The 13,512-nt window shown below is 40.8% G+C and overlaps 1 protein-coding gene across 4 annotated transcripts in view; it reads right to left on the bottom strand.

Moving 5' to 3' along the window:
- The window catches only part of agap2 (ArfGAP with GTPase domain, ankyrin repeat and PH domain 2), a 39,768-nt gene that overhangs the window by 16,585 nt on the left and 9,671 nt on the right, over positions 1 to 13,512 (bottom strand). For 2 of the 4 annotated variants that reach the window (XM_028583089.1, XM_028583090.1), the window contains exons 2-9: positions 8,699 to 8,757; positions 7,394 to 7,481; positions 5,366 to 5,451; positions 5,073 to 5,208; positions 4,349 to 4,483; positions 3,268 to 3,386; positions 843 to 995; positions 597 to 671 (exon numbers count right to left, since the gene is read on the bottom strand). In XM_028583089.1, coding sequence (XP_028438890.1) covers positions 597 to 671; positions 843 to 995; positions 3,268 to 3,386; positions 4,349 to 4,483; positions 5,073 to 5,208; positions 5,366 to 5,451; positions 7,394 to 7,481; positions 8,699 to 8,757 — 851 coding nt within the window. Of the gene's footprint in view, positions 1 to 596; positions 672 to 842; positions 996 to 3,267; positions 3,387 to 4,348; positions 4,484 to 5,072; positions 5,209 to 5,365; positions 5,452 to 7,393; positions 7,482 to 8,698; positions 8,758 to 8,901; positions 9,994 to 13,512 lie in introns of those variants that run through there. The other 2 variants (XM_028583091.1, XM_028583092.1) reach the window with 2 other exon arrangements.

Here is a 13,512-nt window from a genome sequence, read left to right as displayed (position 1 = left end):
GACATGGTGCACCTTTGCCAAGGTAGTTCTAAAGCTGTGGTATCTTTTAAGGATCCTGCATGTGACTAAGTAAGGGAAGCCAAATTTGAATGGCTTGTTAAATCCCATTTTTTCTGATCTAATTATCCCACAAAAAACGGACCCGGCTGTCTTATTATTTCCAAGTTAGTGGGTTGGTAAACACTCGAGATACCCAAATGTATGTGCACGAGCACTGAAAAAGTTTTTCATGATATGTCCTCTTTTAGACCCAAGCATGGTGAGACTTTTGTATGTTGCGCTGATTGACATATCTCACGTTTCAATCATCAATATGGCTAAAGATTTCAACGAAAAATCTTTTGGTTTAGTATAATTACATTGAATAATTGAAGTGATAGGGGATATGTGCGCACATACCAATCATAGGTTCAAAAATCTTTGCTAAATTTGGCTACAATTATAAAAGCCAGAAGTGGTTCTAAATGAAGAGGTGTTTGGGAGGCTCGTATTGCTCAGTGCAGCCAAATGATCTGGCTCTCTAAAAAGAGCTGTGATTCCCATCGCTTACATTTAAAAGGGTTATTTTGTGTTCCGTTCTGTAATGTTAGCCAAACCTGTTTAATGGGAACGCCCCGCGCGCTGCTTGGGTCTCCTTTAGGATCACCGGACTTCTTATCTGGGTCCCGGTTCTGAAATCAAAATCAAACAGCAGGGAGGTGTTTCAAAAGAGACTTCAAGAGAGAGAGAGAGAGAGAGAGAGAGAGAGAGACAGAGAATCAGAGATGAATGCAGTGAAATGAGAGTGAGAGATGAAGGGAGACTAAAAGGCGTGGGACAGCCGTCAGTTGGCAACAACTGACCTTAAAGAGGGAGGGCCGTCTGGGGATGCCCCTCAGCGGACGGGAGGTGACACTGCCTCCCCCCTCTGCCTGTGCAACCCGCAGATCTCGATGACCGATCACAGGGGTGGAGGGCAGGGAGTAGGCGTAGCCACAACTCGGGCCATTACTGGCCTGAGAGGTGGAGCGAGCCGGGTCAGGAGGTCAGGAGGGAGGTGATGGAGGAGATGGAGGGGATGGAGTCGTGAGAGAAGAGATGGAGAGAGTGAGAATGGGCTGAAAGATGAAAAACAGGTGAAGTAAATGCACAACAAAGTGGGCGATGATCGACAGCGGGATGTTTTTTTTTTAGCCGTCGATCGTGGTGAACGAGAGGAGTGATACTGAGGGAGCTGAGATGGATGTGGAGGGAGTGATGGATGGTCTGGGGAAATTGCGCTGTAGATTAGATTTCAGTTTGACAGATGGTTTTAACTTGATGATGCGCGTAACTCTTAAACTGTTCAGAGAGACAGCTCCACATTCTCACTTTGAATATGGAAATCCTACCTGAGTCATCTTTTCCATGGAATACCTTTTTCAGGACGTCATGTTTTTTCTTTGACTTATCAATACTGAAATATGCGAAGAATAATGACTATTTTGGCATTAATTAGTGGTCCTGATGCCAAAATAGTCATTTTACGGAGGTGAGCGGAACAATAAAAAAGTGCTTCAATTTTAGCATGGCAACAGGCGAAACACCTTCTTGTGTGTCCTATTTTTATCAGGTCTTATGTAATATCTGTCTAGACAATAACAATAACAAGTTTCACACCTGGACACGTTAGTATTCAGCGCTCTAACATCATTGCATTCCTTGAACGTTTCTTTCGCCCTTCTGTCAGGGCTTTGGAAATATTTCTGTGTGTGAATCTGTGAGAAAATGGGGGGGGGGGGTATGCACAAAAGTCGTCTGTAATGGGAGGTGTGGGATGGGAGATACGTGTGGCTCAGTTGTGTGGATCTGTTCAAAGAGCATTTTGTTTTCTATTTATTTTATTTTTTTTCTGGAATTTGTGCAATACTGCGTTCAGTGAGATAGAAACAGAAATTGATTGTGTCCACATGGATGAGGCACAAAGACTGAATTGGCATTTCCACACTTAAAGAAAGCCTGGGAGTTTAGCCATACAATGTTTTTTTTTCTTTTTCTATTCGGTGTACAACTTGAAGTTATTTGAAAGTACATTGAGTATATAATGGCAGTGGTGGAAGATGTATTCAGATCTATTACTTGTGTAAAAGCAGCAATACTACTGTCAGTACAAGTAAAAGTCCTGCACTCAAAACCTTACTAGTAAAAGTACAAAAGTATCAACATCAGTATATACTTAAAGTACTTATTGTGCAGTATTGTGGATTTCAGAATAATGTATATCATAGCACTGGATTATGATAATTGATGCATTAATGTGTTCATCACTTGTTCATCAATGTTGCAGCTGGTGAAGGTGGAGTTCATTTTAATCATTTTATATACTAAAGGTAATATGTAATAATTGATTACTGTAGTTGGTTTATATGTTGTATCATTAATCTAATGTTGGCAAAGCAGTAAAATACAAGAACCTCAACATGAAGTACAGTACTTGAGTAAATGTACTTAGTTACATTCCACCACTGTATAATAGTATCAACTGATATTATTCCTTTGGTTTTGTGTTACCAGATGATGTCTTTGGATGTTTTGTTCTTTTTCTTTTTAAGATAATTTTTTGGGTCTTTTCCCCTTTATTAGTGACAGTGATTGACAGGAAAGGGAGGAGAGAGAGAGGGGAAGACCCGCAGCAAAGAGTAGGGTTGGGTACTGAAACCCGGTTCCACTATGGACAGCAACCGGCAGGAATCGCACCGGATTAGAACGCAAATTTTGGTTCCTCATTTCGGTTCTACTTGATGTGTCGACTGAAATATTTTCCCTCTGTCACTCCGAAACAGACGTAAAAATATCACAATTTCTCTGTAGTCTACCGTTAGCTAGCTACCGTAAATGTAGGCTACTTTTAAAATGCCATATTTTTCCCCTGGGAAAATACTTTCAAACGTTAATATATTGTTAAATTTAAATCATTTTCAATAAAAAAAAATTTAAAAAAATCAGTTTTTCAAGAATGGGTTTAGGAATCAGAATCGTTTTAAAAGTACCGGTTCGGCATCGGAATCGTAAAAATCCAAACGATACCCAACCCGAGCAAAGAACTGCAGGTCGGATTCGAACCCGGACCACTGCAAAGGACTCAGCCCACACAGGGCTGAGCAAGAGGTCGCCCCATCTTTATACGGCTTGGATGTTTGAATCTGTAACGGTGTCCCATCTCGTCCGTGTGAGAGGAGCCAAATGTTTGCCATGACACACAGCCATAAAAAAGGAGCTAGCTCCAGCTGTTAGGATGAGGTCCGGTACCTGGCCGGGGAGCGATGCTGATCCAGGGGTGGAGCCTCCAGAGTGACTGGGAGAGTTGGGAAGAGACTTGCAGGCCTGCAGCGCCGCCTGCTTCTTCTGAGCTACAATCTTCTGGGCAGCTGTGAAACACAACAGATGTTAAACGGTTTCATCAGACATATGTGTCATGTATAGCAGCAACAAGGGCCCCCACTGACATTGACTCTTAACCCCCTCCCCTCCCCCCTTTCCCTAGTCAATACACTTTGCACTAACCTTCATTCTGGACTATCTGCCTATTGCACAAACTACTGTCTATATTTTTTACATTCTGCACTCCACCCATTCAGCCTCCTCTTTTCCTACGCTAAACAGCTATTTTGTGTATATTTGTTTCCCACTCTGTATTAGTGTTCGATGGTGTTTTAAGCCCCCAACGTCGACTTCAAGGCACCTAACCCTAACCTTAAACCTAACCCTAACCCTAATACTCATTTTTAATGGTATGTGTATATATATATTTTTTAACCTCAAGGGCAAGTAATTCAGACAGTATTTTAGACCCTTTAAATGTTTTTATTTAAATTTCTGAGGTTAGTCTTTAATATTGGGTTAGAATTTATTTTGTATTGTGACACCGTGCTATTTATTTACATAACTCTCTCTCTATATATATTTTATTTATTTTTATTATTTATTTCGTGATGTCTCTAGGAGAGAGACCGGGGTAGGTGTGGAGTTGACCTTTTATTTAAAGTTTTAATCTCCCGCTGTCCGTCCTGTGCAGTGGTTCTTTTAACCAGTTTTTAATATCTGTCCGTCTTTTAAACAGCTTTTTTGTATAACAGAACCCGTCTTTTTGAGGAGATCTTTAAGTGTTTTATTTACACCAGTGGTCCCCTTGTGCCCGTGCCCCCCCGTTTTAACCCAAACCTAACCCTAACCATTGCCTAATCCTAGTGCCTTTCAGGCAGCGCTGCCTGGAAGACAACGTTTGGGGCTTAAAACACCAAACACCACCAATCACCAAGGCAAATCACACATCGGTGTAACTTACTGCGGCAAAAAAAGAAAAAAGTGATTGTGATTTCAGTCAGCTCACCCTCTGAAAACACTCGATCGACGTTGAACCCGTAGGTTGCGCAGGTCTCGTAAAACAGCGAGTGACGCACGTCGATACACAGCTGTCTGGCTCTCTGATCCTCAATCACTCGAGGGTTGGTGCTGCTGATTTTATCTGCAACAAAAAAACATAATCAGTGAAGAGAAAACTGTAAATTGGGATAAAAACAGTACTGTGAAGAGTCATTATCATACAGGCTTGAAGTTTGCTTCTTTTTTTAGTACTTTTTTACATTACGTGTCATTTAGCAGACACTTTTATCCAAAGCGGCTTACAATTGCTATATATGTCAGAGGCTGCACGCCTCTGGAGCAACTAAGGGGTTAAGTGTCTTGCTCAGGGACACATGGTTGATGTATTGCAGTGGGAATCGAACCCAGGTCTCCCACACCAAAGGGATGTGTCATATCCCCTGCGCCACCACCACCCGCTTTTGTGTTATTTTCTATACTGATTAATCTGCTGCTTATTTTCTTGATTAATAGATTCATTGTTACACAATGTAAAAGAAACAAAAAATGGCCCAAGGCGATGTACTCAATTTGTCCAACCAACAGCCCAAAGCCCCATAATATTTAGTTTACTATCATAAATGACGATAGGCGTAGACACATCACCCTCAATATTTCATTGCTATTGCCATATTTCAATTTTCTTTGCCATTGCCGCCATGAATCTGTGTGGCGGGGATTTGTGTGCTGACCTTGGGTGCCGACCACTATGACTGGGATGTCCGTGCGCTGGGCACTCAGCTGACTGTAGAGCTGGTAGAGCTCCTGGAAGCTGCCCTCGTTCTCCAGACTAAAGACCAGGATCACTGCGTCCACCCAGCTGCTGAACTGAGGGAGGAAGAGGAGGATGGAGGATGAAGTCTGCAGGTATTACAGTCTTACACACTAACTTCTCTCTCTCTCTCTCTCTCTCTCTGTGTCTCTCTCTCTCTCTCACACACACACACACACACACACACACACACATACACACACACACACACACCTGTGCATCAGGCGGCCCAGCTTCCTCCCGGATCAGCAATAAATGACTCTGTCCGTCCACCAGCACTTCCTTTTTATACCGGCCACCTGACGAGGACAATGACAGAGTTATTCAGTTATTCAGCAGCTGCTGGTGACAGATGGAGGATGAAACCATATCACACACCACGCTGCATCTCTCTGAACAAATATAATCAAATGTGACACTCAGCAAGCAAAGAATATGTTTTATATGAATTGTTATTTATAAACCAAAAATGTTTTTCACCAGCAGTGAACTCAACTATCTGAAGGACCAGCAGTGGAGGAAGAACTCAGATCATTTAATTAAAAGAACTAATACTACACTGTAAAAGTACCATGGTGCACGTAAATGCCCTGCATTGAAAATGTTACTTAAAGTGACTATATGTAACTTTTTAATGTTTCTAAAGCTCTGTCATTTTTCATACAATGGTCTTAAATGACCTGTAATAGCAAACGAGACTAACAGTGTAAAGAAAGCCATTTTCATATAGTTTTTAATAAGGCATCTGCCCGGGTCCGATTTTTCCTGCAAAGACACAGAATGATTTTTGGCAGGTTGACAGCTCTACAGTAACACATTGTGATGGGTCACAAATTTCTTTTGCAACACCGGGAAAGCCTGTGTTAGCGTATGCCAGCGGAGCTAAGTAAAAGGAAACAGGAGATGTCTTAATATAGACCATCACAGGAAAGAAAGAAATGAAACAAAGAACAACTAAAAGATAAAAGGGAAAAGGAAAGTGAAAGTGAGTCACACTCGGTTGGGCTTTCATCAGATTGAGACAATTACGGGATTTTAAATGATTCAAAAACGTCCCCAAATTGGCCCTTGGGTATTTAATATGTCTATTTCAGTCATAAAATAAGTTTACAGTGCGCGATGTGGTTGTACGTCAGCATCCGACATCAAAGGACAAATCCGGCTTAAAATGACCCTAGGGGTTAATAACACATGGGTACCGAGTCGACTGTTCTCTGGGATATGTTTTCATGCTAATCGAATGTGACCAGTTTTAGCGCAAACAGTTAATTAGCTTATAACGCTAGTCGTCGGGGCACGTGAAAGTAAAAAGAAATCACTATTTCTATACCACTAACAAGGCTCAAAATAGCACCACACTTCCACGGTGGAAAATGAGGGTCCCTACATGTAAACATTGAGAACTTTGTAAGTGTACGGAAAGTTTATTAAAAAGATAGTTTATAAAGACAGTCATCTTTGGAAAACTGTCACGACCAGTCGGAACGACCAACGCCGTGTAACCAGTAACCAGTAACATAGCTCAGGCACGGCGTTGGTCGTGCCCCGACGACTAGCGTTATACGCTAATTAGCGGTTTGCGATAAAACTGGTCACATTCGATAAGCATGAAAACAAATCCCAGAGAACGGTCGACTCGGAACACGTGTACCTACTATTTTATTTGCACTTGTCCCCCTGTAACGTTACTTGTGTAAAGCGTCCGTGGGTTTTATGAAATGCACTATATTAATCTAAGTTATTATTACGTTGGTTGCTACAACAAACTCGTATTGCTTTGGTGCGTAACACAATGACAGTGATACCCGGTTTGGCTTACGAGACATATCCAAAGTAGGCTAAGTTACCGTAAGCAACGATGCATCTGTAACTTAAGCAAAACATTCATCGTGACTATATGACCTCCAGGTAACGCTAACTCAGTAATCTACAGTGGTCAATACAGAACCATAAAGAAAAGACCGTTAGGACAGAAGGTGTGGTAAAAACACTACAACTTTTGTCAAAAGCGGCCGCTAGAATTAACAAAAAACTGAAAGTTACATATAGCCACTTTAAGTAATGTTGGATGCTGTGCAGTAGAAGTATAAAGGGGCATGAAAAGGAAAAGACTCAAATAAAGTACAAGTAGCTCAAATGTGTACAGTATTTGAGTAAATGTACTTAGTTACTGTATATGTACACTCATTACTGTAAAGGACCCACAATATAGAAGATGTACTTGTGCTTAATGTTTCTCACCGTCAGGCTTCTCAAGTGCAACATAGCTGCCTGTGATGTATTTGTTCACCAGCGCTGACTTGCCGCTTTTTAGACTTCCCAGAATGCCCTGAGAGAAGAGGGAAGGAAATACAACACCAGAAAGTTAATTCAGGCTCGATCACAGTGTGATCGTGATGTATCAAATATAACTCCCAGAAAGAATTAGTTCTGCCATCTAATATGTTTTGGTTCCTTTCAGTCATGTTTAGTCTTTCAACAGATTTGATTGCTTCATCGTAGCCAGTGGTGGAAGAAGTATTTAGATACTTTAAAGAAGCAATATCAGATTATAGAAATAAGTGTTACTGTTACAAGTAAAAGTCCTGCATTCAAAATTTTACATAAGTACAAAAAAACATTAATATAGTATGCTAACAGCAAAATGTACTTAAATATTGAAATATAATATGTAATAGAGAAAGACCACTTAACAAAATCTTATGTTATTATGGCCACTTTATTAGGTACACCTGTACAAACTAATGCAATCCAATACAATAGTTCTGCCATGACATCTATCTTTATGAAGCTCATAGGGTTCATGTTGACATGTAAATTAAAAAGTAGAATTTAATAATTGGACCTAAACATAACTAGGGCTGGGCGATATGGCCAAAATCCTTTGTCCTGATATAGGTCATTATATACCTTGATAACGATATGTATCCTGACATAGCAAGTTTTCTGGCAATTCAATAAATAAATAGTCTGACATAACCACATGGTAAAGCCTATCTTTGTACACTCCTGTGAGAGATGAAAAGTACTGAGTTTTTTCTCATTTTATTAAGAACTTTAGTGCAAAATGAACATAACGTGCAGGATGTCCTGCTGCATCCGGTCGGATTTTGCAGGATGCTAGCCAGCATGCTTTTCTGGCTATTCTGACACACAATCCTTTGCGCAGCATATATGAGCAAGAGGGTTCAAAGTTCAAGGCACAATGAAGAAGTTAACTGTCCCAACTGTATGCATACTGCATGAAACAGTATAGGTTACATACTTTGTAAGGGCAGCTGCAGTACATACTCAAATTAAAAAAAAAAAAAGTATGCGGTTTGGAACTTAGCCGATACAGAAAAACATAAACGATAGACATTTTTACATTGTTTTTATGATAGATATCGCTCAGCCCTATACATAAAAGCATTTGTGGTTGTGTACGTTTGCACTATCTATAGACTTCTTTAATAAAATGACACAATATGAATTAATGGAATAAATCCTTCTGTTTGTGATGTACTGGCAGTGAGTGAGAGAGTGGTAGTGTAACTAGTGCCTCACCAGTCTGAGCTCTGGGACGGATTTGCTCAGGGTCCACTCCTGGCTGTTGGCAATATTTACTGGGGAGAGAGAGGGAGAGAGAGACAGACAGTCAGCGAGGCAGAGACGCAGAGAGAGAGAGAGAGAGAGAGAGAGAGAGAGAGAGAGAGAGAGAGAGAGAGAGAGAGAGAGAGAGAGAGAGATTCATCATTTTGATCACTCACAGTGAAAAAGGGCCGCCGTCATAACGGCCATGTGGGAGAGCAATAAATCACACAGCTGCTGCGTGACCGGTCGCGATAAGCACACGTGTGGCCTCGCAGGTCGTTTTAATGAATATAACCTTTCAGTCACAACAAGGGTCCAACAAGATGCAGCTAAAACACTCGTTATCCATTTTGCTCCCTGTGTGCTGTAAATGACAGGCAGCTGCGAGGTGAGTTACTGTGGCCTTTACTGGATGCTTCAGTTCAGCTGCCATTCAAACATTCGTATCTCCCCTTTGAACTAGCGCTGCAAGTAACGATTCATGTTTTGATTGATTAACCTTTTGACTATGAATTGTCATAAAAAAGGGCAGAAATACCCAAGGTGATGTCTACAAATTGTGTGCGACCAGTCCAAAACCCAAAGATATTCAGATTTACAATGAAATGAAATGAAATGAGTCCTCACTTTGGAGAAGATATGAAAGTTTGACATTTTTGGCTGTATGTGTCTTGCAGGTAGTTTGCTTTTTACTTACTCCTTTGCAGCTCATAAGTAGATTAACAAATTTAGTGCTGGGCAGTTTTACCGGTTTATACATGGTTTATACCGGTATTAATTTCCTGTATGATATGATGATTTTCATATACGATAATACCGTTGCATTGCCGGAGAGCACTACAGCCGAAGTAATCTGCGAGTGAATTGAGACCGGGAGCCCTGTTAACTGCGTACTCTTTTCACTCATGGTAGTAACATTATAACACAACAATTAATAACACACAACTAACTCTCTTTAACAGGAAACAACACCATAACACACAACAATTTGTGACTTAAACAATTTCTAACACTAATAATTTTACATTTATAAATTTACACCGCGGGACGGCATGTTGGGTAACATTAGCTGCTAGCTAGCTAGGTAGCATAACGGTCTGTTAAGCTGGGAGAGGCTCCGGTCGCTAAGTACTGCACATTCAAGAACCGAGAATAAAGTTAGAGGATGAATAAAGACCGGAGATACACCAGAACGTGTGCTCAAGACAGGAGCTGTCTGTTGTTCCGAAGTTTTTTGTTTCTAACAAAAAATCTGACATAATTCAGCCACTGTTGTTGCCCGTCGCTCTAACGTTACTCGGCCGTGCTAACGTTAAAGACCTGTCACTTCAAGCATGCAGCGGAGCAACATTACGAACGCAATAACAATCCACCTACGGTCCCGCTACAGACCGTTGAGAAAGACGGTAGAAAGACGGGTTCAGAGCAAGGATTAAAACACTGGATTTAAGATGTCTTGCCTCGCTGAAATACGTCCGCCAATCTGCTAACACTATCCAAACAGCGAAGGAGGCTGACGGCAGAGCTACGTTCAGTCTCCCGCTTTCCTACAACAACCTGACTTACCTGTGGCCAAGGTAGGGTTAATACAACTATCTTACAGCTATTTTGTTTTGAAAGGGAACAATGTTATGTTCTTTGTATATGTATTCATTCGATTTAAGTTTATTTTACTACTTTGCAGTTTGCACAATAAAAATAGTAACTGTAAAGTAAAAATAGTAACTGTTTCATGCATTCTCCTTCATATAACGTTATTGCATAATGTTATGAAGCCAAGCAAACCCTTTAGTAATCAAAGCATTTAGTAAACATGATGACATTAAAATGTTTTTGTGATATGCTATGTACTCCTGACAGTAGAATAAACCATTATAAAATATAAACCGCCAGAATCTTTTAAAAAATACCGTGATACAAATTTTCCTTCCTGCCACCCAGCACTAATCAAACTACAGGCAACTTCTGAAACTATGACATAAAATAAAACAACCTAAACTCATCAACATATTGAAACAAATTTCACCAAACTTCATGTTTTTTATGTGACCACCTACTCTTATTGCGTAAAAAAATTACTGAATCAATTATGAAAATATTTGAATTTTATTATTTTTCTGAATCAAGTAATCATTTCAGCTTTTGATTTGCTGGTGTGTTTTTTGATGTGTGTGTGTGTGTGTGTGTGTGTGTGTGTGTGTGAGCGCTGGAGAAACAACATGAACCTTCACATGCACACACACAGACACACGCACGCACACACACACACACCCACACACACATCACACAGTACAGTAGAGGGGTCGGGTTGCACACAGCTGTGCCAGCGTCCCTCCTGGGCCAAAGAGAGGTGGCCTGCCCCCAATGTGATGTGACGCTCACACCCAGACACCCAGCTGCAGCTTCAGAGGGACCAGAATAAAAAGAAACAGAGAGAGAGAGCCTGAGGAGAGGCTTGAATTGATTCAGAGACAGAAAAAAAAACATACACTCAGTTGTCAGTTTATTATAAGGTACACCACAGCTAAAACTAAAGCAGTCTAATACAACCAACAGCAACAACTAATGCAATAAATCCTGCTTCATCCACCTTGTTTTAGCTGTTGATGCAACTGTACGATCATTTGGGATGCTGTAGGTTGTGGTGCTGTTAAACTGCATTGTGTTATACATGCTATATTACTGTAAGCCTACTCTTATTGATATGAATAATGTCAGTATGACATAATATAATTCAGCATCACAAATTGCAGCCTCCAAAATGATGTTGAATCAACATTGGGTCAGATTTTCCGTTCTTTTGGGATTGCTTTTCATTGTTATGCTGACGATATGCAGCTGTATATGCTATTAGGTGTAGGAAGCGAGTCTAACACAGCTAAACTTGAGGCCTGTCTTGCAGCTGTTAGGAGCTGGTTATCAACAAATTTCTTGTTGCTTAATTCTGCCAAGACCGAAATGATGGTTATTGGACCAGCAAAACTAGGTCATCTTTTTGATCACTTTACTTTGTCTCTCGATGATTGTGTAATCAATCGTAGACACCAAGTTAAGAATCTTGGTGTGCTCTTTGATCAGACACTTTCTTTTTGTTTACATATTAAGGAGGTCACCAGAGTTGCTTTTTTCCATCTCAGAAACATCTCAAAGATAAGATCAATACTGTCGTTTAAGGACGCTGAGGTCCTCATTCATGCCTTTGTGTCATCCAGGCTAGATTATTGTAATGTGCTTCTGTCGGGTCTGCCAAAGAAAAGTCTGCGGAGTCTGCAGTTGGTTCAGAATGCTGCAGCTCGTGTTCTGACTGGAGCCTCCAGATATGAACATATTACACCAGTGTTAGTTTCTCTCCATTGGCTCCCTGTTCATGCCAGAGCAGACTTTAAGGTGTTGCTGCTAACTTATAAAATATTAAATGGCAGCGCACCGTTGTATCTCAATGACCTAGTGAAACCCTATGTGCCTGCTCGAGCCCTGCGTTCTCATGGGACGGGTCTTCTGAGTGTCCCAAGGGTTACAAAGAAGACAATTGGTGAACGGGCCTTTTCCTTCCGCGCACCAACATTGTGGAACAGCTTACCTCTGAACATCAGGCAGGCTTGTTCTGTTGAGGTTTTTAAAGCAAAGCTAAAGACCCATCTGTTTACTGTTGTGTATGAGGCCTAATTTCTGTTTTTCTGAGAGTCCGAGTGCGTGTTATATTTTAGTCATTGGAACTGTTTTTAAACTGCATTTTCTATGTTCTGTACAGCACTTTGACTTGAAAGCGCTTTATAAATAAATGTATTAACATTATTACCTTCATGAAAGAATAATTTATTGCAGGATTGTTGCATTAGACTGCTTTGGTTTTAAACAAGTGTATTAACCTATACCTAATAAACTGGCAACTGGGTGTACCAAATCAAACCAAGAGTCTACAGCCACACACAGTGGTGCACAGTGGTGCCGATCAGGTATAATGTTTACTGAGTTCAGCATCTCAGTTTAGCTTGTTAGCGTGCTAACATTTGGTAATTAGCAGTAAATGCAGAGGACAGCAGAGGCTGATGGGATTGTCAGTAGTTTTGCAGGTATTTAGTCGCAAACGAAAGTATTGGACACGTTGAAATTTTGACCTGATTATGGTGCTACTGTTAACAAAAAGTCATTAAGATTTATCGTCTGAGAATGGAGCTGGGTATCGGTTCTCAATACCCTTAAGGACTTTAACCAAAATAACAAAGTAGTATTGAAACTTTTTCTACTCAAACGATACCTGCATTTGATTCTTTTTGTACCCAGATCTGGAAAAGAAGACTTTCCTCCCAGCCAATCACTGCAAGCGTCAATGTGACGCGTGATTGGCCCCCTACCGCAGCAGCTAATGATCATCCACATGATGGGTATCCAATGGAGTATGACAAAATGTGTCAAATGAAGTACTCTATTGGTATCTGCATCCCTTTAAAGGATACTGGTAATGTCAACGTTTAAACCATACCCGGACCTATCTGAGAACCGTGAATGTCTGTACTCCATTTTATGCCAATCTATCAAGTAGATGTTGAGATATTTCACTGGATACGTGAAGATTGTGACCTGCCGCTATAGCACTAGAGGAAAAGTCAGTAGGATTCATCCTCTAGTGACCACCGCCCTGCTAAAACTAGTTCAGAAACCCAATCAACGTATAACAGAAAAAAAGAAGAAAAAAATGAGGGAAATGAATAAATCACAGAAAGACAACAGAGGAGACCCGGAGGTTTTTTGCGGACTATACTGTCCGCCATCCTGGGTGGGAACGT

The sequence above is a fragment of the Perca flavescens genome, chromosome 7 (assembly GCF_004354835.1).
Source record: "Perca flavescens isolate YP-PL-M2 chromosome 7, PFLA_1.0, whole genome shotgun sequence".
Lineage (NCBI taxonomy): Eukaryota > Metazoa > Chordata > Actinopteri > Perciformes > Percidae > Perca > Perca flavescens.
This window is presented reverse-complemented; position numbering and strand designations above follow the sequence as displayed.